Raw genomic sequence first — 24,796 nt, 5'->3', positions numbered from 1 at the left:
TGTTCTTCCCGGAGGCATCCCTCACAAGTGTGTGGTTTTACAAATGATTCCCAACAGTATTTATTTCTCATGGCAGCCCTGCTAACTCAGAGCTGTGCCAAACTTGTTCATCCCTTCACAAAGATCTCAGCATGCTGGTCAATGCATTGCCTCTTTGATAAAAGACACTGCTCTGAATTCTCATTTTTACAAATACATCCTCTTTCTATGTTTCTAGCTCGTGGAAATGGGTCTTGTAGCGGCATTAGAGCCTGTTACTCTTTTTGTCCCCATCCTTTAAAAAGTATCCATAATTTAAGATATTCATGATGACTCATGCCAGTAATCCCAATACTCAGGACACTGAGGCAAGAGGATCGGGAGTTTGAGGCCAGACTCTGCTATGTAGTGAGTTTGAGAGCAGACTATGCTTCCTAAGACCCTAACTACAAAAAAAGAGGGGGTGGGGATTTGTGAATTTAATACTCTACTCAGAATTAATTCTTAGATCCAGAAATCCTGAGCCTATTATTGGCTGTCTGCTAACAGTCACTATTAGCCAGTGCCTATGTAGTGTTGGTCCCCAAACCTAAAACTGGATTTCATTATTCTCCCCAACACACACACACACACCAAAAGAAATTCTCCATTTATCAATTACTCATCTACTGTCAAATGAGATCATGGTAGTTTCACCACACAGGACCTAGAGATGTCCCAAAGCAAAGATATAATTGAATAGTCTATACTGCTTCATCATGATCAGAGATACACAGTGCTCAGATGGATGGTCTCCAAATTCAATTCCCAAAGCCAGGAGCCTATTATTATTACTCCGTCATGAGCCTTAGAAGTCAGTAGAAATTCTAGAGAAGAAACCAAAGCCCATTTCAACCCACCCCTTTACCTCTGTCATGCATACACCACACACACACACACACACACACACACACACACACACACACGGTCACTACCTCCATATTTTGTAACACTTAGCTGTGATCAATACTACAAAATCTGTTTTTGTCAAAAGCAACATAATACAATCTTGTTTTGTGACTCGGAAGGTCTGAGAAACAAAAGGTAAGATGGCTAGAGATTTTCTGTTTCTCATTACAGTTTTTCTCTGCAGTTCTTGGAGAATAGTTTAATTTTCTATATATAATTTAACCCAGAATTAAGTGATGAGCCAAATAAGTTTACTTGAAAAACAGAATGAAATGACTTCTTTTAGCCAGCACCACCACATAACCATTTTGTAAAACTGCACCACCTTGTAATGACACATGCTTGGGAAGAAGGCAGCTTAGGAAGGAAGGCCGCCTCTGGCAGAACTCCCTCCTTTGCATCATTTACCCTTCATTAAATCATCAAGATCACAGATAGTTATTAAAATAGCCAACGCATGTAGTCCTTACAAATGTGCCAACCTGATGTCAACAAGGACTGAAAACCAAAGAGACCCTGAGCTATTTTCATACTCACATACTTCACACTAGAAAATGCACAATCAATCTTTTATTAAGCAGCTGCTGCTTTCTGGAAGTCAGCTTTTCATCACCTCCATTTGTAAGTCCCATTTTTCATCTGGCTCCTACTGACCGGAGCAGGCTCTTAAAAGCATGCCTCTTGAGAAAGGGTACAACCTCAATTTACAGACATATCCATGATTGTTTTGTTTTGTTTGCAGTCCTGGCGGTGCAGCCCAGGGTCTTCCACTGGACAAGCACTCTGCAACAGAGCTACATTCCCAGACAGCGGGAAATCATCCCATAGTCCACTTCTAGGAGCGAGCAAATAAAACATTCTCAAACATAACTTTAGAGACCATTTCTTAATTCCATACTCCAGGCTCTGACTACCTCCAGAAATGTTCTATATCTGCCATCCTGAGATAATAAAAACTCACCTTAAAGCATAATTAATGAGGAAATTTGGGGGTGTAGTTGGGTAGCAGGGAGTCAGTGGAGTCCTAAGGGAACATGTGTTGTCATGGGGGCCATGTCAAGGACCCCAGGGCCTCAGACCCATGACAATGGCAAGGCCTTCCCTCCCAGTTCATGTGTGGATGTTGATAGCATGTGTAGAAAATGTTTACCGTAGCTTTGTCTCCTCAGCCCAGATTTACAGCCTGAGGCTGCTTCGCTACTGAGCTGCACCCACCATGATTACCTAAACCTGTGTCCCTGACTCCACTGTTTGCCATAACCCTGACTCCTTATTCAACTGTATATAATAAACACACTGAGCTTTGGGATGCTGCAGCATCTCCACCAGAGGGTCCACACCAGCCAGTCAGAGCTCTCCTGTATGTGTCTGACCTTGCTTTATTCCCTCACCACCTCAGTCAGGTTCTCAAACCCAAGCCATGCAAAGATTCAGCAGTTCGAAATTAACATCTTAAGCTTGACATTCCAGATTTGAATCCTGGCTCGCATCTACCTGATTGTGTGACTTTTGGAAAGTCATTCAATCTCTGTAGGCTTCAGATTTCCTCATCTATTAAATGGGTGGTCTTATTTGACTCTGTCCTGGATTCCATGGTCTATTCTTACTTTGATTGCATACCTAATGTCCACAGCTGGGGAGCTCTTTGTTACTAATAGACATAGCTGTACAAATCTTCTTCTCAGACTGTCTTATTTTCTGTTTGTTTTTTGGAGTGTCTGTAGACTCGGAACTAACAGAACCAAAGTATAAGACAAGCAGTAAGCAAAATAGAGTCTGTCTGGTAAGTTTTCCCAGCCCAAGTGATACTAGGCATATAATGGTTCAGAATACTTAAAAATGGAAAAGATAGAAGAAACAAAAAATAATGTATCATGGTACGCAGAACAACAACCAACTTCAAATTTACAAATATTAAATGGGACTTCCCATTCAGTCCACAGTCAACCACTGGTGTCTGAAACTGTAACAAATAAGCTGACTGAGGGCAAAATATCGCGCTTACAAGGTCTCCAGGCTACCCACCAGTGATGCACTGGCGTGATCCCGATTGGGAACAAAGCATTGGTCTAGTCATTGAGTGCTTGGAGAAAGTGTCTGTTTACATTAGTGCCTTCATCCTGCCCCCTAAACTTCTCTCAACGAGAAACACTCTAGTGAAGGGATATTTACCAATGCTCTGATGGAGAAATTAATGCTGTGCAATTGTTAAAAGGCTTTTATTGCCATAATCATTGCCACAATAACTCTGGGACTCCTTATTTGCTGAGGCTTCCAGAAGCATTCACTGGAGAGGAGGAGGAGTGAGTCAGAAACAGCTACTGCCACTGTTAGGGAAGAAGGACGCAACTCAGGGCTGGTCATCTGAGGGTATGATCTCAATTCCCACAGCAAGGCACCAAATGGAGTTCAGGGGAGGATTCTGGGCCCAGCAAATATCTGGCATGTGGAACAATAAAAAGTGGCCAACACAGATGATTCTGCCAGAGAGGTGATGCCCACAGAGCCTCCACTTCCAAGGCACCAGGTAGGCTTTAACAAAACAAGTCCCATACCCCACTTCCTCATGGAAGCAAGGAATCTAACACGCTCTAAGATGAGGATGGTGACAGATCTGGAAATCACTGCCTTTATGGGAGGGCTCGGGAACAAAACCAACTTCTGAAAATAAAACTAGAAGTCCCGTCAAGGACTCGGTACCTGTAACTATCCCATTTTAGAGGACATTGGTTCACATCTAGGCCCTTGATTTGAAGAGTCTCTTTGTGAACTGTCAGAGCAAAGAAACAAGCTGACCCAGTGCAGAACTACAGCAGCCCAGGGCTCTCTGTAGCCAGCTGGTGAGTGGAATATGTCTGTCCTCACTGGTCCATGGGCATTGAAGACCCTGTGCCTCTCTAAGGAGCCCCCCAGACACACTTTAGCCCATGGTGTGCATCAAATGCAACATCTGGAATAAAACACACAAGGAAGAAGAAAGCTAAGGCTTCACACCAACATGACAGGTCTAAAACGATGACAACTGTCAACACAATTACACACACACACACACACACAAATAGGTCAGAAGCCCGACCGTCACCTCGTCTGTCTAACTTTACTGGCATATGTGCTCACAACCAGCCTGACCCGTATCCCTGCTCAGAATCGCCCTATCCTCCCAGTACACTGGGAAATGACAGCATCCTCTGCAGCCAGGTCCTGATGCTGAAGCAGGCTCCACATATTCTCACATGGAACCTAAGTAACTACGCTAATATTGAATACCAGAGATGGCTCCAGGAAATTAGGGGACTTGGTTAAATGGTGCAAATGCAACCTACGCGTAGGAGCAAAAACCCCAACCAAGTTAAGCTCGTAAAGCAGCAGCACTCTACTCGTCATGCAACAGGAAGCACAGAAATATAGAAGGTGTGGTACATTACCCAAAAGCCCCGCTAAAGACCGCATGTCCTTCTCCATCAGCATGTAAATCTCTTCCTCCGAGAAGCGGCCAATGCCGTGGCCGTGCATCTCCCGTTTCACAATTCCTTTTGTTATGTGGCACACGACCCACCTGAGCAGGTTACTGAAGGGACCACCACCACTAAGAGACAGCATCTTCCGGGTCTCATTGAGATTGTCCACCCACTGGCAATAAGCTAACGTCCTGGAATTGTGTGGAAACAAGTTACTACTGTGCACCAGAGATGTGTAGCTCTGCAGTCACTTTCAAAAGCATTGTTCAGAAGTTAGCACTTTCTGCAGGAACCAAACAATCGCAGCGTTTAACCCGGGGGGGCCTGGGGGGGGGCCGGCATTACAATAGCAGCTCTGGTCGATGTCTAGACTTACAAGCCTTGAGAGAATGACAGTGTCCCGCGTTCCTGTTTGACCAAATCTCCCCAGTCACCTGCCCCCAGCCTCCTCTGCTCTTCCTCTTATGCCAGTTCACAGAAGCCTTAGCTTCTCAACTGAGCTGGCAAGTACTATGGGAAGCACCGCAGTGGCAGCAGCAAGGGGGAAGAGGGCATCGCTCCCTCCTGGAGCTTAAGGAGGGCTCCACAGGCAAGGGCTCTGTGCTAAGTCGTGTGTTTCTATTCTCTATACTGCATGTATTTTACATTTCATGATGAAAGGGGTTCGGTTAGTTCTTAAGACACTTTTTTGCCTTTTGGATAAAGTTTAATGGGAAGGTACACCTATCTTTGTCGATATGTCATAAATTATATGCTGTGAACATGTAAATTATTTGCTCTCCAGAAAAATCAGCTCTCTCCCTCAGGGTGTTTCCAAAGATTTTTAGTATTCACCCAAGGAACTGTGGAGTCGCTTTTCTCATTGGGTGGCACTTGGGGCAAACTCACCCACAGACAGTCAAGCATCCTATTGGTTGCAAGGCCTGTACTTTTCCTTACTTGGTTTTAGAAACCTGTACAATCTCAAAAGTGCCTTTTTATAACTAACCATGTTGTCAGATATAAAGTAAAGGGTTCCCTCTGAAAAGAATAGAGCTGTGAGAATATACACATGAAATATTTTTTAATTGAAAAATGTACTGATCATTATATCTACCCCTGATGTGGGCTAATATTTAGTAGTGGCCTCTTAAAAAATCATAAATGTAAAAATAAATATTATTAGAAAAAACACAAAGGATGATAGTAAGTTGTAGCTAAAAAGAAATGTTATTTTATACATTAGGAAGAAAATGAGAGCTGGGCTGCATCTCAGTGGTATGTGTTGGCCCTGGTATCCATCCCTAGCACCACCAAAAAAAAAAGCCCTGAAATTTTTAGCATTTTTATGTAGTTATGTTCTATTGGGGTCTACTCAAATAAAAATGAAAATATACAAGAAATAGGTTGGGCTGGAGAGATGGCTCAGAGGTTAAGACCTCTGACTGCCTTCCAGAGGTCCTGAGTTCAATTCCCAGCAACTGCATGGTGACTCACAGTCATCTGTAATGAGATCTGGTGCCCTCTTCTGGCCAGCAAGCATACAGACAGACAAAACACTGTATACATAATAAATAAATGTTTTAAAAAAAATAGGTTTACCTAAAGTTTTTTAATCATCCTTGAATTTTTACTAAAAAGTCTTTATTTTAATGCCCTCTCCATACTACAGCCATATTTAACTCTTCCCTATTATCTTCTAAAAGGAATACCTACAATTCTTGTAGAAAGCTCTGTGTGTGTGTTTCATAAATCTCTCAAAATAAAGCATTGCAAAGTGAAGAACTGATTTTTGCTGAAAACAGGAAAAAGTATTTCACAGCAATATTTGACTGCTCATAGACAGTACAAGCGACAGGCCTTCTGATGTAAAATAACTATTCCACTGAATTCTACGCAAATGTGAATATTTATCTCTTTTTTTATACCTGCAATAATCTAGCGGTGGATTTCACATTCCATTAGAATAATAAGCACCGAATCATCGAAATTCACAACAGGGTTACACAATCTTTGATTGTCTGGAAACCCAACGGCCTTAGGAAAAAAATTAATTCTAAACTTAATACAGAGAGGTAATAACAGAACAGAGGAGGCGCCTGGAGCACAAACATAATGAAAGGAAGTTTTGTGACAGCCAGTCACACAAGTTAGATCCTGGGCAGAGCTGCAGGATGGACAGGCATGAGCCGAAGAGGTGCCGGCCTGAAGACTGACCTGCTGCACCCACAAGACGTCCAGGAGTGTGGGCTCCAGGGTGCGTGTGAAGAAATCGGCAAGGCCTGTGGCAGAAGGGTGCTACGGAGCAGATCACCGCAGAGCCAGGCTTAATCGCTAAGCATGGGAAACTTCAGCCCGACAAAAAACATCATCAGACCTGTGGCAGTGCTGGGAGGAAGGCTGGCTAGAAGACAGGCTGTGGGAGGCAGGCAAGAAATGAGGCGCTGACTAGACCAGGACAGAGATACCGAGGCAGAAGAGTCCAGTAACTGACGGATATGGAGGGAAAGTGGGTGGTTTTCTCCCAGACTAATCATTTGAATGGATTTCACTAATTGGGGCTGGATTATAAAGGGCAGAATGAATTTGGGGAAGGAGAGATAGGTTCCCTACTTGCAATTGAGGGTCCCAAAGAGCCGCCAACTGAAGACATCCAGAAAGTAGAAAAAACTCAGGAGAAGAGTTCAGACTTTCCATGGAGAACTGGTAGGCAGGGACATGTTAGCAAGTTTTAAAACTGTGAGGGGAATTTTTCCTGTTATCCAAGGAAATTTCTAGAATAAGGACAATGTCAGGAAGACCATAGCTCAAAGATAAGAAAGTGAGGCTGGAAGAGGGTGTGGAGAGGAGAGAAATCTCATTTTCCAAGAAGGGTGGGGGAGGCGGATGAGGGTCTTATAAAGGATACAGGGCTACAGAGGTTAAGCTTCCTGCCCTGTGATGACTTCTCTTTTCTCTCCAGAGAAGGAAGCGTGCATGTGGGCATGTGCAGGAAGTAAGATATGACAATGGGTACAGAACAGCAGGTAGCAGTAAAGGCAGCTGTCGGGCCACACAGCAGGGATGACAGGAAGTCAAAGATGTTAGGTTCTTGCCCTGCTATTGCAGCTTGAAAACATGGTACAGAAGAAGAAACACTGCACTCAGTTAGAACTCTGCCCTAAAAGTAACCTTGCAAACTGGTCTTTCTCTCTTTCTGTTCTGCATGCATGCATGCATGTGTGCACGCATGTGCGCATGCCTACCCATTTGCATGTTCACTATGTATACAAGTGAACATATTATGAGGGCACATGAGCGCATATGTGCGCGTGAGTGTGGAGGCTGGAGGTTCCTCAGGTTCTGCCCTACAATTTTTTATTTAGGCAGGGTCTCTACCAACCTAGAACTTACCAGCTATAGCTAGGCTAGCTGGCCAGTAAGGCCCAGAACCTTTCCAGCAGTGAGATTATGAGCATACACCACCACACCTGATTTTCTGTCGGGGAGCAGTGCGGGCAGTACACTCTATGTGTGCATGCGCCCTAAGAAACCAGAAGATAGCCTGTAGCTGGAGTTACAGGTGGCTGCTAGCTGCCTTCTGTGGACACTAGGAACAGAACTCAACTCCACTGGAAGAACCGCAAATATTCTTAAGCACTAAACCATCTCTCCAGTCCCCAAACTCATTGTTTTTAAAACATGTCTCTCCAGTCCCCAAACTCATCATTTTTAAAACATGGGTTGTGTAAATAAACCTCGGGTCCTCACTCCTGCATCGCCCTGCAGGTACTGCAGTAAATGACTATCTCCCCTGCACCTGCTTGTATTTGGTTTCTCTGCTTCTCTACTGCCCCCATTCCAGACCAGGGTCAAAGAAGGACCCCACAGGCTTGTTAGGGATCAACTCCAACCAAGTGTCAAAAGTACCAAAAGAAGAAACAATGTGTGAATCGCATGCTCTTAGCTCAGCTATGACAAGCAGGGGACATCATGTTTTGTGTTTCCAAGGCATTACAGTTAAGGACACATCTCTCAGCCAGGATTTCAGAAATAGTGAGAGATCCCACCCCATCCCTCCATCCAAACAACTCTCATCCAATCCAGCAGCCAACAACTTGCTGTATGCCCTCCAGAACCTCTTCTCTGAACGTAGCTCTCACAAACCTACCGCATCGGGCCCAATTAGCCTCTCTGGGAACTTACCTTTAGCTCATGCGCTGTTTTCCCTCCCATTTTTCCCATGGTCCAAAGACTTATCTATTTACTCTTCCTCTGTTCTTCTAGCTACTTAATCTACAGTCATGAGGTGATCTAACTCATACCAGCAACTCAAAGGGATGCCCAAATCTATACCTAACCCAGACCTCTCTGTCCTGAGACCCAGGAGTCCCACACAGGAGACCCTCAGGAAATGCAAACTACATTTCCAAAATTGGACTCATTTTTTTTGCTTGCTTCACCTCACCCTCGAAGAATCCCAGGAGTCACTCGTCAGGAATTCCAGGAGATTTTCTCCATGGCTCCAACCCAGGTGTGCCTAACATTCGCTCACAGGCCAACACGTTGGTAGATTACATAATTTTGCAATGTCAGAAACCCCTGGACCCTCACCAAGGTCTGGCCCTTCCCAGTCTCCGTCTCTCAATATGGCCTCCCATAAACCCTTCAGATCGACTGTACAGAAGTACATGGACCTCCCCTCCCCGCTACAGACTGAACGTTCATGTCCCCAAATTTCTTATATTGAAACAAGTCTGGTGGTATTAGGAAGCAGGGCCTTTGGGGTACTTAAGTCATGAGGACAGTGTTCTCAAGAGTGAGATTACTGCCTTTATAAAAAGGACCCCATAGAGTTTTTATATCCTTTCTGTCAAGCGATCTTACAATAAGAAAATGGTTATGTGTGGACCAGAAAGCAGGCCCTCACTAAACACTGAGTCTGCCAAAACCTTGGCCTCAGGCTAACTGGTCTCCGTGACTCTTGAGATATAAACTTCTGAACTTCCCAGACTGCTCTTCAGTGACGGGAGCCTGGATGGACTGAGACACTCCCCAAACCCCGGTTTCTTGGCTCCAAGTATTTACAGACACTGCCGCCTCTACCCGAATATCCTAACCGCCCTTACCACCGGCTCCTTCACCTGCCACTCCAGTTGTCCTTGGCACTACCACACTGCCACTTCCTCTGGGATCCTTGCCTTCATCTCACCAGCAGGTGCTTACTGCCCCCCCTCCGCTCCTCAAGCTCTCCCTCCCCCAGCAGTGACAATTCTGGAGGCTTAAGGACAGCTTTCTCCATAAAGGCTCCTGCCAGCCTGAGATCCACTTGGGGGTTGGAGCATGGAATCCGTACGCTATAGTGGTCATTCACTTCATTGGCCGAAGCATGAATTGTTGATTGAACGAAAACCAACTTTAACTGAACCAGTGCTGGCTATGTGATGTTTCTGAGGGAGGACATGTACTTAGGAAAAAGAGAGAGAAGGATCCATGAGGAAGATGAAGTGACTGGCACCGGTGTCTACACCTTTATCTCCACTGGGAAGAAGCCCAGTGCACCAGGAGTCCTGAATTATTAACCGGAGTCAGAAGGCAGGGTCAACTGGGAAAGCAGAGTAGCGTAAGCAATTAGAGAACTTTATCATGGGAAAATCTATTCCAGAAAGTTAAGATCCTCGTTTTCCTCAGCACAACTAATGGGTCTAATCTTGCTGTCAAGAATGGGGTCAAAGATTTAAAGATACTTGCTCAAACGTTTCTAAAGGAAACCAAGAAAACAGGCAAAAGGCCAAGCAAGCATCATCACCCATGCCCATGCCCAGCACCTGGGAAGCTGAGGCAGAGGGATTTTGAGTTTATATAACTCACTAGACTACATAACACGTCTGTGTCAAGGAGACCAAAACGTCAGGGTGGAGAAAAGGAGGAAAAGAACGGGGCAAAACCATTGATCCCTGATTGGTTTGGTTTGGTTTTGATTTGATTTTTAGTACAGAATCAAACTCAATACCTTGTGCCTGCTAAGCTGGTGCTCAACCTCTGAGCTATATCCCCACCTACCATAACCTGCCATGAAGTCAGGCCCAAGGCATAAATGAATACTACTATATAGAAAGTTACAAACTACTGAGTTGAGAGCATGGTCTTCCAAGCTATAAGAATGCCTTTCACTGCCAGGCATGGTGGACTAATGCCAGCACTCAGAAGGCAGGGGTGGGTGGATCTCTATGAGTTCCCAGCTAGCCAAGATAATACAGTGAGACCCTATCTCAAAAATAAATAAATAAACAAATAAATAAAATAAGCCTCTCTTTCCATGGGGCTATACCCTTGCTGCCTTTTATTTATATTCTATTATACAGGGGTAGAAACTTAATGATATATTTTTTCCACTGTCCTCAAATCTCACAAACCATCCAAACAGCAGCACTCCCTACAGTTAAAATTGGGTAAGAAAAAAGTGGAATGAATCTGTGCCATCATAATCTGCCATCGTGTTCAGGCTTCCTGTAAACCATCTTATGCAGGTTCCCCATCTCCCTCGGATACTAAAATCACACCAAAAGCCAAGTTCAGGCTGGAGATGGCCTTCAGCACTGGAGTTCTGGCCTACTATGCACACGGTCCTGGCTTCAATACCAGTGCCAAAAGACACTGAAACTTAAAATTCACAAATTATGGGAACCTAGAAGCAGATTTGTATCACTGAAAATGCTGAGGGCTGTACTTATTATATAGGGTTAGACGCCTCGCCTCTTAAGGTCGTCTCTGATGGCCACAAGGGGGCAGTATGTATCACCGAAGAAGCAAGGGTATTACAAAAATCAATTTCGTTCTGGTAATTTGATTCTCTGTCTCAGAAAACCTCTTATACCAGTTTCCAAGCATTGGATCTAACTTAAGCACTCAGTATAAAACAAAGGAGATAAGAAAGAAAGAAAAAAAGGCCTTCTTCGTCTTCAATAATAGCTTTTATAATGCAAGTGGGATATAATTATATAGATTTCAAGTGCAAGAGAAACAGCTTTAGAGCTGACTGTGCTTATCTGAACAGACCAAAAACATAGCTTCGAAATTATGTCACATTACGTAACAATGCCAGATTTCCGCCACCTCTGTCTTGCAGAAAAATTGTATCTAAACATTTTTAAAGTTTTGAGCCAAAATAAAATATACCTTAAAAACAAACCTCAGATGATCAAATAGCTGAGCCAAGCACCAAGGGTTTTACTGACTCTGCCCTCCCACCTCCGTAAGAACAGGAGCTCAACGCTTGTTTTTGTTTTTTTGTTTTTTTTTTTTTTTTGGTTTTTTTTTTTTTTTTTGGTTTTTCGAGACAGAGTTTCTCTGTGGCTTTGGAGCCTGTCCTGGAACTAGCTCTGTAGACCAGGCTGGTCTCAAACTCACAGAGATCTGCCTGCCTCTGCCTACCGAGTGCTGGGATTAAAGGTATGCGCCACCATCGCCCGGCTGCTCAATGCTTGTTAACGTGTAAGAGGATCTCACAGAAAATCCCATACGCTGAGGGCAGCTCCTGTACAGCTTCCACTCTGCTCTCTGAGATGGGTAGAGCAAGACAGGAGAAGGGCCAGTCCAGGGATTCGTGGTTTAGACATTCTTGTGAGAGAGGGGATACAAAGCTCCCCAGTGGGTGTGGGGGAATCTCTACAGGAAGGAATGGGGGGAGGAAATGAAACAGGACAAAGATTTGTTTTCCTTTTGCTACTACACATGGATATATATTATATCTCAAAATGCCCCCAAATTTTTCTAGTAGAAAGCGAATTCGAGAAGCAATGCTGGCCTTCAAGGAGGCTGTGTACCACCCAAGCGTAGTAAGCTCTTGGACGTTAATGATCTTCCTCCTGCCCCTCCTGGCTCACATCCACAGCTCCCTCTACCTCCCATATTAGCAAAGGGCTAGTGAAGAGAAGAACAGAAACATGCCATCTGTGAGCTCCTACCAGAGAATAAAGTAGTAATAAAAATAATAGAACACTGTCAAAAGGTCAGGCTCCTCATTTCCCTCTGCCACTGCAGAGCCAGGTCTGAAACCTGGCAAACAAACGGCATGGGATCCTTTCCAAAAGCCTTTCCCAGAAGCCAAGCAAGCCGGACCGTCATGCATCTTAATGCCCACTGTGACAAAGCAGACCTGGCATCTCCACCAGCATTACATGAAAGGACCCAGGCTCCTGCCAACACTAAATCTGCTCTCTTCCACACTGCTGTGTCTACACTCTCCCACAAGACACCTCCCTGGTCAGCCGTCCTTCATCCTCACAGTGGGGTGGGGAGAGAATGTGGAATACATCAGCCCTGGGATAAACAGAGTTTTAAGAAAACCAAACATAGGAAGAGAAAAATAGAGGTTCGTTTAAAATCTCGGAGATAGGAACTTCCAGTTTTCTACTTATAAAGAAGGTAAATCGATGAAATAGTGCTCCAGCGAGGAAGAATTGCACAGCCAGTCCCAGGAAGAGATGGCCACGATCGGAGAAAGTGATTAGTAAAAGCTCCTAGGCCAACATCTGGCCAAGAAATAGCAATGCTAATAAAGTAGAATTAAAGATGTTTAATTAAGTATCGAGGACACAGTAAAAGTCTGCAAATATTTGGAAGAGACCTCCTGTCAACTCTAGGAGTATAGAGAAGGGGTGAAGTGCCAGAAACTAGATGTAAGGGGGGAAGACCACAAGACAAATAGGTTTGCAAAGCAAAACTAGCCAAATGGGATCGATTCACATGGTGCTGGTGCTGAAGTAGCTCGGGGCCACCAAAGCAAAACAGAGCAAATGGTCAACACAACTATATGATGCTTCAAATTTATGTGATGCTTCAAACTTGGGGAGTATGAACTACGAAATGCAGCAAGCAGGGAAGAAGGCTATCTAAGGAAAGGTGACATTATCTCAGAAATGTGATAATTTCACTGAGGAGTCCAATCTCTACTTAGCCTTCTATGCCTTCCTCTGGTGTCTGATGCTCTTTCTTTCTTTCTTTCCTTTTCTTTTCTTTTCTTTCCTCTTTTCTTCTTTTTTTTTCTTTTTAGACAGAGTTTCTTTGTGTAGTCCTGGCTGTCCTGGGACTCACTCTATAGACCAAGTTGCTCTCAAACTCACAGAGATCCACCTGCCTCTGCCTCCTGAGTGCTAGGATTAAAGGCGTCTGATGCACTGTCGTTATTCAGAAGGTTGTACTAATGAGCCCCACAAATTAAAATATCCACCTCACCTAAAATCCAGCAGGCTGTGAAGGTTTTGCATGTGTATGTGGTTGGGAAAATATCAAAGGAAGATTGTGTTAATACAAATGAAATCTAAGTTTCAATGTACATGACAGATTTACTGAAATGCAGTCTGCTTATAAACCTCCAGGCCTTTGGCAGAGCTGAGTGGCTGTAGCTGTGGAAGAAGGGCTCTAGAGAATACCTATGGAGTCCCAGTGTACTTAGAGACAACAGAGAGAACTCTGACCCTAAGTCAAAGTTGTTTCTGATAAAAAAAACCTTTGAGAAAGGTAAGTAAAATGTAGCCAAAAAAAAAAAAAAATGAGAAGGTGCGTGTCAGAAAACCCAAGAGGTTTTGGGCTAGCTGGGGGAGAGCAGGGACACACAGCAGGGACTCACCAATAGAAGTGCTCTTCCACCATCTTGGTGACGGCTCTTGAGACGGCTCTTTCATGAGGGCCAAGGTTTTTGTTTAAGTTCACGCCAAGTTTCTCTTCCAGAAAGTCGATTATGAATTCTGTGCCAGACACTTTTTCATTGTTATATTCAATCCAAGGCATTTTCCCTTGAGCAGAGAGCTTTCCACCAAAATAGTTCTGGATAGCATTTTTTTTTTTAAGAGAAAAGCAATGTGTTTATGAATTTCCCCGCTTAGCAGAGACAAACATCCCAACCCGTGAGTGTTTGTGCCCGTACTATCTACTCAAACGAGCTCAGCACATTAACTCTTTAAGATCATTACTCTAGGAGGAGAGAAGAAGAGCCTTTTGCTGAACATCAAAATATTAATTTATTCCCATAGGTTCTAATATGAACTCAAATTCTATCTAGACTAGGGGAGTTAGGGAACTCTGAAGCACTGCAGTGTCTCCTAAAGGAAATTCAGCAGGTTCCTGGTTTTCAGCCCAAACCTTTCATTTTTAGTCCTTGGGGTGGTACCCAGAATCTGTCCAGACAAGCTCCATTCTGATCTATAACGGTATTAGAAGCTTACAGTATCTCAGAATATCTTGATCCAGAAAGGAGGTAGCTAGATCAAGTCACACAATTAATTGTTAAAATTACAGTAACGTGTGTTCTCTAATGTATAAAAAGCAAAGACCTGGACCACATGAATGAGGGGATCCTGGAGAATTTCATGTCTTCAATCATATTTCTCAATAAATAAAGTCATTTAAGCCTCAAAGTTGATTGTCAGAACCGTATCCACTGTTTTGCAGACTACACATCCTAAATTAATCTAATTGCCATAAACTCTTCCTCATACCTTGTACAAATAGGTAATGCAAACCCTGTAATGTAACATATTGGCAGATGTTAGCCCCTCTGAGAAAACAGGTACTCAACTACATGGCAGGGATGTTAAATGGCCAACCACTTAAAAACCTCTGATGAAGTTAATCACACACCTCTCTTCACCTTTTTTTTTTAAAATGTACTTATTATTTCATGTGTATAAGTGTTTGCCTGCATGTATGTCTGCACCCCATGCATGCCTGGTGCCAGTAGAAGCAAAAGACATCATTAGATCCCTGGAAGTAAAATTACAGACAGCTGTGAGCCTTCATGTGGGTGCTGGAAACTGAACCAGGATCCTCTGGAAGAGAAGTGTTAACTCAACTAAAAAGCCATCCCTCCAGCCCCCTACAACTTTCTTCTAATTAAGCCAGTTTACCCCTAAGTATTTACCCAAAAGTCAGAAAGCATATAGCCATGCAAAGACATCTGAACAAAAGTTTGGGTGGAGAGATGTTTCTGTAGTTAAGAAAATGTAGTGTTCTTCCAGAGGACCTGGAATTTGGTTCTCACTGACTATAGCAGGTGGCTCACAATCCACCTGTAACACTATGCACATAGACATAAATCAAAATAAAATAAATATTTTAAAATGCACAAACATTTTTAATGATCAAAAACAGGAAACATGTTATTCAGAGGCAAATTAATAGACAAGTCTACAGACATACAATGGATTATCACTCTTGGAAAAAGAAAGAAAATGAACTACTTATACACAAATAATATAGATAAACTGTTAAGTAATTTTGTGAGTAGAATTAGCCAGACTTAAAAGGACTACACAGGGCTGGGAAGACAGCTCAGTCAGTAAACTACTTGCCTTGCAAGCATAAGGATCTGCATTCAAGCCACAAAATCCACACGGAACACCAAAGTGGAACTGGCAAGTGATCTCAGCACTGGGCAGGCAGAGACAAGCAGAATCCTGGGGTTTGCTATCCCGTCAGCCTGGTCAAAATCATGAACTCTGTGCTGGTTTAAATGGAGCTCTGGTGTTTGACTTAGAGCAGGTGTGCCATTCGGGGATGGCTGTCTCTGCCTCCCCCCTCTCCTGCATGCTCTCTGGGGATCAGCATATAATGTTCACAGTTACTGCTCCAAAACCATGTCTGCCTCCTTCCTGCCATGATGATCATGGACTAACCCTCTAATACTATATCCAAGCCCAATTAAACACTTTCTTTTATAAGGGTTGCTGTCGTCCAGGGACACTTGCTTAACTATGTTCACAGAAGCATTATTCGCAATAGTCAGAACCTGGAAACAACCTAGATGTCCCTCATCTGATGAATGGATAAGGAAAATGTGGTACATTTACACAATGGAGTATTACTCAGCTGAAAAAAATCAAACAAAAAAAATGACCTCCTGAAGTTTGCAGGCAAATGGATGAAACTAGAAAAAGGCATTCTGAGTGAGGTAGCCCAGACCCAGAAATACAAACATGGTATGTGTTCACTCATAACTGGATATTAGGAATAAAGTATAGGATAACCAACCTACAATCCACAGCCCCAGAGAGGCTGGATAACTAGGAGTGCCCAAAAAGGTATGCAAGGATTTCCCTTGGAAGGGGAAAAAGAAGAGCTCTCCTTAGAAAATGAGAGGCCAGGGTTGGGGGTTGCGGGGGGGCGGGGGACTTGGGTCGCAGGTAGGATGCAGGAGGCAGGTTGCAGGCAGGTTGGAGGGGAGAGTCAGGAAAGAGACTTCTTGATGGGGAGCCCATTTAGGGGTTAGGGGAAAACCTGATACCAGGGAAACCCTAGGGATCCACAAGGATGACCCCAGCTAAGACTCTTAGTGGAGAGAGTGCCTATAATCTACTGTAATCAGATGGGTGACTACGCTAATTGTCATCAGAGGGCCTTTATCCCGTAATGAAAACAGATGCAGAAATCCACAGCCAAGCCCAGCTCTGGGAGTTCTGAAGAAACGGGAGGAGGGATTGTATGAGCCAAGCAGGGCAAGGTCATGCCAGGGAGTGGGGGGCACAGAGACAGCTGACCTGTTCTCATGGGAGTTCGTGGACTCTGAACCAATAGTTAGGGAGCCTGCATGGGACCGACCTAGGCCCTCTTCATGTGTGTGAGGGTTGTGTAGCTTGGTCTCTTTGTAAGGCTCCTAGAAGTGAGATCAGGAGCTTAGCTGAGGCTTAGCTGGCTTTGGTAACCTGTTTCCCATTCTGATTGCCTTGTCCAGCCTTATATAGAGGGGGGAGCTTGGTCCTGCCTCAACTTTGTGCCACGCTTTGTTCAAGCCCTCAGGAGGCCTGCCACTTTCTGAATGGAGAGGGAAGAGGAGTGGGTGAGGAGCAGGTGGGAGTGGGGAGGGAACGGGAGGAAAAGAGAGGGGGAAAACTCTAGTTAGGATGTAAAATAAATGAAAAAATGTTAATTAAATAAAAGGAAAAAAAAGAGTTGTCATGGTCATGGTGTCTCTTCACAGCAGTAAGACAACTCCAAGTCAGTAGGAGACCACATCTCAAAACTTAAGATAGACAGCAATGGAGGAAAACCTATCATGGCTTCTACAGGCCACACGCAAACAGGCACACACATGCTGGGGGTGCAGATCTTTAATCCCAGCACTAGAGAGGCAGAAACAGACAGATTTCTGTGAGTTCCAAGCCAGCACACATACAAAAGAAGTACATTGTAAATTATTCTTCTGAAACTCTAGAAAGTATAAACTAATCTCCAGTGACAGAAGATCTTTCCATGGTTGTTGAGGACAATGAAGGATGGGAGGAAGCAAACTTCCAAGAGGAAGATGAAAATTTGAGAAGAATAATCCTTTCACTCTGTTTAGTTTTGAAAAACAGTCTCGTGTAGCCCAGGCTAGCCTTGAATTCATTGTGTAGTTAAGACTGGCCTTGATCTCCCAGTCCTTCTGCTTCCGGCCCTAAACGCTAGGATGAGAGGTTTGCACCACCACCTGGCTGGTCCCCTCACTCCTGACTGTGACAAAGCTTTCGTAAGTACTTCCCTGGTTAAAAAAGAAAAAGAGTTATCAACACTCTTGAAATGTGCAACTTTTTGCGTGTCAATTTTAGCTATATAAAGTTGTGCGGTTTTTCTTTTAAGACAAGACAGTATTAGATGGAATTTGGGATCTATCAGTCCTGAATATCTTTAAATGTGTCTCTAGAGATCAGCAAAACCTTCCCATAAAAAGCCATATAGTACATTCTTAAGGCCGTAAAGTCTACCAAGAGTGCAACACCGCAGCAGACGCAGAAGAGCAGGCATGGGTCACCACAAGAGGACAACTCAGGACATTGAAATCTGAGCTTCATGTATTGGTGTGGGATGTCCTGTATAAGTGTTGCTTTTATTGGGTAATGAATAAAGGTTTTTTTTGCCAATGGCTTAGGAAGAATAAAGCCAGGCAGGACACAGAGAGAGGATGCAGAGTCAAGGAGACACCATGTGCCTGCCGATGAAGAAAGACACCCAGAACCTTTCTGGTAGGCCACAGCCTCGAGGTGATATATAGATTAATAGAAATGGGTTATTTTAAGATATAAGAGTTACTTAATAAGAAGTTTGAGTTAATAGGCCAAACAGTATTGTAATTAATATAGTTTCTGGGTGATTATTTGGGTCTTGGTGGACAGGAACAAAAGAGCAGTTTCTGATTACAATGTACAACAAAATATTTATTTATTCCCCCTCAAGTATTTAAATATGTATAAAGGTTTCTTCCTTCGCAGGCCTGATATGACAGCCCCTGCTGCAAAGACTGACAGCTACCCACCTTCTCTGCTGGAGAAAACAAACTAAAACTAAGGCAGCATTCAGACCAAACCCTAGACAAGAAGACACCTTTTTATTTTTTTTATTGCATTAGTGTTTATTTTTTTTGATGTTTTTATTTATTTATTTGTTAAAAGTGTCTGCTTCCTCCCCGTTTCCCATTTCCCTCCCCCTCCTCCCACACATCTCCCCCTCCCCCCAAGAAGACACCTTTTTGCAAAGGTGTATTATATCAGAAAATTCTAGAAAAGCACTAGCCAACTCTCCCTAGTAATCCCAAAACTTCAAAAATTTCAGAACACAAAACAAAATAAAAATACTAAAGTTTGGTTATGGAGGGCCATTGGGATTAAGACCCAAATGTTAGAGAAGACCAGAACAGACAGTGTCTTCTGCATAGGATAGGATAGGACCACAGTGCTCACCAATGCACCACAGCTGTGCTTGCGTGCACAGGACCTGTAGAAGACACGTCAGTCAACTGCAGCACAGTGGGAGTAGAGGCTGATGGAAAGAGCCACGGGGGATGGCGGAAGGTGAGGAACAGCAGTTTTCTTTAAGTATGTGGTCCCTGGGAAGTTGGCCATGTTCCAATGGATGACTCTGCACCCATGAGTAAATGGGGCCCAACGAATTGGATTTAGTGTGGTATTAAAAAAAAAATAGATTGAAGGGGGTGGCAAGGTAGATCTGGTAAAAGTTAGAGGAAAGAGCTGAGGGTGGATTGAAGGGGGTGGCAAGGTAGATCTGGTAAAAGTTAGAGGAAAGAGCTGAGGGTGAACATGATCTAAGTGTATTAAATGCATGTATGAAATTCTCAAAGAATTAATAAAAATATTGTATTAAAAGTCAATCATGTTGCGATTGGAAACATGACTTAGTAGTTAAAAATACTGACTGCTCTTCAAGAGGACCTGGGTTCAAGTCCCAGAACTCATATGACATCTCACAACCGGCCGGGTGGTGGTGGCGCACGCCTTTAATCCCAGCACTCAGGAGGTAGAGGCAGGCGGATCTCTGGGAGTTCGAGGCCAGCCTGGTCTACAAGAGCTAGTTCCGGACAGGCACCAAAGCTACAGAGAAACCCTGTCTCAAAAAACCAAAAAAAAAAAAAAAAAAAAAAAAAGGCATCTCACAACCATCTCTAACTCCAATCCCAGAGCATCTAATGCCCTGTCTGACCTTCACAAACACCAAACACACACACATACATGGTCCATAGACATAAATACAGGCCAAATATCCATAAGTCAGATTAGGGACATATGTGTTTTTAAATCATTCAACTTGCTTTTGCTTAAATCACACCAAAACGTGTATGTGCCTTTCCCAGTGACACATGTTGCCTCAATAACAACAGAAGATGGCAACTCTCTAAAGCGAGTCTCTGTCTAGGAGCTGCCCTTCTTACAAATTGTGTACGATACACTCTAGAGTACGCCCTGCTTCTGAAATCTCAGTGAGATCACAGGGTCATGATGACAGGGCAGGCTTGTGCTCACAAGCTTGGACTGAGTTTCAGGGTCCTGGACTTCTCAAACTGGTAGATGATCTTACCTTTTAGGAAGACTCAAAAGCAGTGTAAACTAGCTAAATGCCACTTGGCACTATTTTGGGTAGACTGGTCTCTGTTCATAGAGTGTTGATGCTTTATCTCATTTCTTATTAACAAATGAAATTAGGCCTACCCTGAAAAAAAAACGGTAACTAAACAGATTGCCTATGCACCATNCTCCCACACATCTCCCCCTCCCCCCAAGAAGACACCTTTTTGCAAAGGTGTATTATATCAGAAAATTCTAGAAAAGCACTAGCCAACTCTCCCTAGAATTTTTGGCCCTATACTGCTATATAGTAAACAACTTGTACAAGCATACATGGCCACTACCTAGACATTATTAATGCTAACATTATTAATGCTAACTAAAAGAAACATCACATATCTGTTGTGGAATATTATTTATACAGTGAATATGTGTCTTTGCCAAGATGCCTTCTGATTGGTTTAATTAAGAGCAGAATGACCAATAGCTAGGCAGGAAGAGATTAGGCAGAACTTCCAGGGACAGAGAGGACTCTGGGAAGAAGAAAGGCAGAGTCACCATCCAGACTTGGAGGACAAAGGGGGTTCAAGATATAGGAGAGATAATGCCACATGGCAAAATGTAGATTAATATAACTGGTTAATTTAAGTTATAAGAGCTAGTTGAGACAAACCTAAGCTAAAGACTGAGCTGTCATAATTAATATAAGTCTCCGTGTGGTTATTTGGGAGTTGGCTGGTGGGACAGAAAAAGACTCATTACACACAACTCTGAAAGTTACTAGGGCACCTGACATTCATGCAATTTGTATTCTAGAAGTGTAAAATCCCCATACCACACAGCCTCTGCTTCCAGTTTCTCTTGCTTCACTGGTATCCTCCTAACATATCCCTTCTAGACTCACTGCTTCAAATCTAGCCTCAACAATGCCACCAGAAGGAACTCTTTACAATGCAAACGAGGGCAAATATTTTTCCTCAAAATCATCAAGTGATATTTAAGCATGTATTGTATGCTTGTGTCCCTGCACTAAGAAGACTGAGGCAGGAGGATCACTTTAAGACGAGGGTCTGCTTGGACAACAAACATAGTTGAGTTCAAGACCAGTCTTACCATGCACTCAAGAAGATCAGAGTTCAGATTCCCAGACCCATGTAAATACTGGGTGGGCATGGCAGCTCACCTATAATTCCAACCTTGGAGATGGAGACAGCATCCCAAAGCTGGTAAGGGAGACTAGCCAAGTCAGCAAGCTCGGGGTTTGATTGAAAGGTCCTGCCTTGGTGAATAAGGTGGAAGAGCAATCAAGGAAGATTCCCATTATCAACCTTGGGCCTCCAAAAACAAACCCTCGCACTGAGACACACACACACACACACACACACACACACACACCAACATGCATACACATTCACAGGCATAGCATACATGCACACATGAAAACAAAGCAAAATGTAAAAGCTGAGGCTGTTATTCAGTCGCAGATCACTTTGTCTCACATACATAGGCCCTTGGTTGATTCCAGCAACCTCCTCTCACAAGAAACGAATTCCAGTGGCAACTGTACATTCACACCACACAGCAACTGCCACCTGCCAGCCTCCACTTCCACACCCAACCAGATCACTGCATAGTTGCCACTTTTATATGAACCCCTCCCCCTCATCCTCTGCAATACCCTGGCCTCCTAAATAATTTTGTTCAAATTTCACCTTAATGAACTACTTACCCTGAATGAAACGATTATCTGCCCTTCCTTTGGCTTCCACTAAACAGTGTACATGCTCCTCCCCTAAAGTAGAACTGTTCCCATATCTGCCCCTAGACCATGCTCTCCCCTGGACTCTTGGTACATGTTTGTGTGACTTGCATTCTCCCACAGAAACATCTGGGCATAGTGGTGCACGCCTTTAATACCACCAAAGCGGAGGCAGAAACAGGAAGATCTCTGTGAGTCTGAGGCCAGCCTGGTTTATATAGTGAATTTCAGAACAGTCAGGGCTACATAATGAGATCCTTTTCTAAAACAACAAAATGAACAAAAACTACAGAAATAAAAATTAGAGATTAATTCTGAAAATGATTGACTCAAGTATGTTTTCCTGATTATGCTTTATGGCCAAAAAGCAGGAGGCAGCATTTTAGAGACAATTATAGCTTTCTTGGATATGATTATACCTAAGTGTGATCCTGCCATTATCATCGCCGCCATTTTGAGATGAAGAATTTCAAAGTCTAAGAGGGATTTCAAAGTCTTAGACTTCTGACCTGCTAAACCGACCACTAAATCTACAGCTCAACTGCTATCCACTCTAGAAGTAAGTGAATAATCACTGCACTGCAGAACTACCCGCAGACACCTTCTACTGGCTACATTCAAAACCATCTGACTACCTTCTGAAAACTGCAACACATTGGGAAAAGCCAATGTATCTACTGTATATTGTAGTTCTGTAGAAAAACTGTATTTATTTGGGAAATATGCATGTTAAAGCATTTAAGGTGAAGTGTCATAATTTCTGCACAGTACTTCAAAATGATGTACCCAAACATGTTTCTAAAAGAAGAGTAAAGCAAAGGAAGGCAAATAATAACAATAAGTGGATCTGTGGGGAAGGACTGGGGGTACTCATTATACTAGTCATAAAGTTGTCCATAGATGGGAAATAATCGAGTCACAATGGAATTCAGGATGAAAAAACATGGAGAGGGCTTTAGCCCTTGCCCAGTACAAATTCCTGGGCAGGAAATCCAGTATCCCTCATAGGAGATCTAAAACCAAAACACTAGACCTCCAATAAGTATAACCACCCCAAGAGAAAAGAAACACACTGAATATAGGCAGCATGAAGCAGAAATACTGGAACAGACCAGTATTTTAGGTAGCATAATAAATATCCTCCCACACATAAAGGGAGATATTAGGAAAACTGATGAAGGAAACACACTTTTTAAGAAAAAAGTCAACTTTAGTCAACTGTCGACCAAGAATGGCGATACACACCTGTACTAGGAAGAAAAAGACAAGAGGAAAAACCAACCAAGGCAACACAGAAACCATCTGAAAAAGAAAGAACACAACAGACAAAAACACACACAATGAGGGGCTAGGGAGAAGGATCAACAGTCAGGAGAACCCACGTGTGATTCCCACCACCTACCTCTGGCAGATCACATCTACACCTGTAAGTAAAAGTTCAAAGGATCGCCTGAGTCCTCCCCCAAGCACCTGTATGCACACATGCACACCCCTACTCACACAGGCACACCTAATTAAAAACTAAAACAATAAAACGTAGAAAAAAATAATGGTTACAAAAAACAGAACACTGCATTGCATTGGAAGCCCGACAAGAGGAAAGCTCCGCATAGAAGCAGAGAATTGCAGGACAGCGCAGAGACCGGGGGAATAAGAGCAGAGACCCAGACAACAGCAAACAGGCAGGAAAATTTATTAAAGGGGATATTTTAAGAATATTGATCATTAGTTTCCTCAGAATTTAAAAAAAGCACATAGTCCATCTCACTCCAGGCAGAGTGGCTCTTTCCAAGAAAACAAATGACAACAAATGCTGGGAAAAAAAAATACAGAGAAAGAACAACCCTTAAGCACTGCTGGAGTAGATATAAATTGGTGCAGCCAATATGCAGAATCAAGGTTTTGGGGGGTAAAAAAAGCTCCCATATAAGCCATCTATACCAACCGCTTCTGGATATGCAGCTGAAGGAATCTAAATCAAACTTTATGTGTTTTGTTTAATGCACCACTATCTCCAACAGCCAAATTAAGAAACCAGCCTAAGTGTCTGACAATATGTGAATGAATAAGGAAAATATGTACACAGTGGGGTTTCACTCAGCCATAAAGGAAAATGAAATTGTGTCAGTTAACTGGAAAATGGATTGAACTGGAAATCACTGTGGTAAGTGACTCACACCAGACTCAGAAAGACCAAGTTCATATTTTCTTACATATGAAAAAAACTAGATTTAAATTGATACATAGACATGCATTTGTGTGTACCACGAAACTAAGAGAGAGGACCATGAGAGGGGAAGAGATCTGAAACAGAATGTTGGCGAAATAGAGGGTAATAGAATTCATGTGACTTGAATACAGGAGGAGGAGACTATTTGGGGAGAAGAATTGGACCATCAAGAGAGTAGGGGAGCAGTGGAGAACAGGGCCAAATTAAACAGAGTATAATAATGACACACGTGTAAGAATATGTATACTCCCAACCAACAAACTACTAAGGAAAACAACAGCAAACCCCAAGCCAGCCTCTCTAGTTCTAAACTATGCATCTTCGTGGAGTCAGATTTTCTTCATCAATTTCTGACATCAGCCAAAATAAAATACTGAATATAAAAGCGGATATGAGAATATGGCATTTGCCCAATAAGCTAGAAATAAAATAGATTTATAAAAATGCAAGAAAGTTACTTTTTTCAGGAAATGTTTTATGATTGAAAATTCGATTATTGTCCTAAGAAATGTCATTTACGCTCAAATGTATTAGTCTTGTTATCGTAAAGATTCAAAAGATATAATTATGTTTAATAAAAGAAAGAAAATGACATAATGAAATCCTTTGCTTTTTATGTTAGCTTTAAGAATTA

General features: G+C 43.0%; 1 protein-coding gene across 4 annotated transcripts in view; it reads right to left on the bottom strand.

Moving 5' to 3' along the window:
* The window catches only part of Faxc (failed axon connections homolog, metaxin like GST domain containing), a 60,049-nt gene that overhangs the window by 27,667 nt on the left and 7,586 nt on the right, over window positions 1-24,796 (bottom strand). For all 4 annotated transcript variants that reach the window (XM_050145364.1, XM_050145365.1, XM_050145367.1 and 1 more), the window contains 2 exons: window positions 13,975-14,171; window positions 4,353-4,576 (listed from right to left, as the gene is read on the bottom strand). In XM_050145364.1, the coding sequence (XP_050001321.1) occupies window positions 4,353-4,576; window positions 13,975-14,171 (421 nt within the window). The remainder of the gene's footprint in view (window positions 1-4,352; window positions 4,577-13,974; window positions 14,172-24,796) is intronic.

This window comes from Alexandromys fortis, unplaced genomic scaffold, assembly GCF_014885135.2.
Source record: "Alexandromys fortis isolate MF-2015 unplaced genomic scaffold, M_Fortis_MF-2015_v1.1 scaffold_2_1_26212458, whole genome shotgun sequence".
Taxonomy (NCBI): domain Eukaryota; kingdom Metazoa; phylum Chordata; class Mammalia; order Rodentia; family Cricetidae; genus Alexandromys; species Alexandromys fortis.
This window is presented reverse-complemented; position numbering and strand designations above follow the sequence as displayed.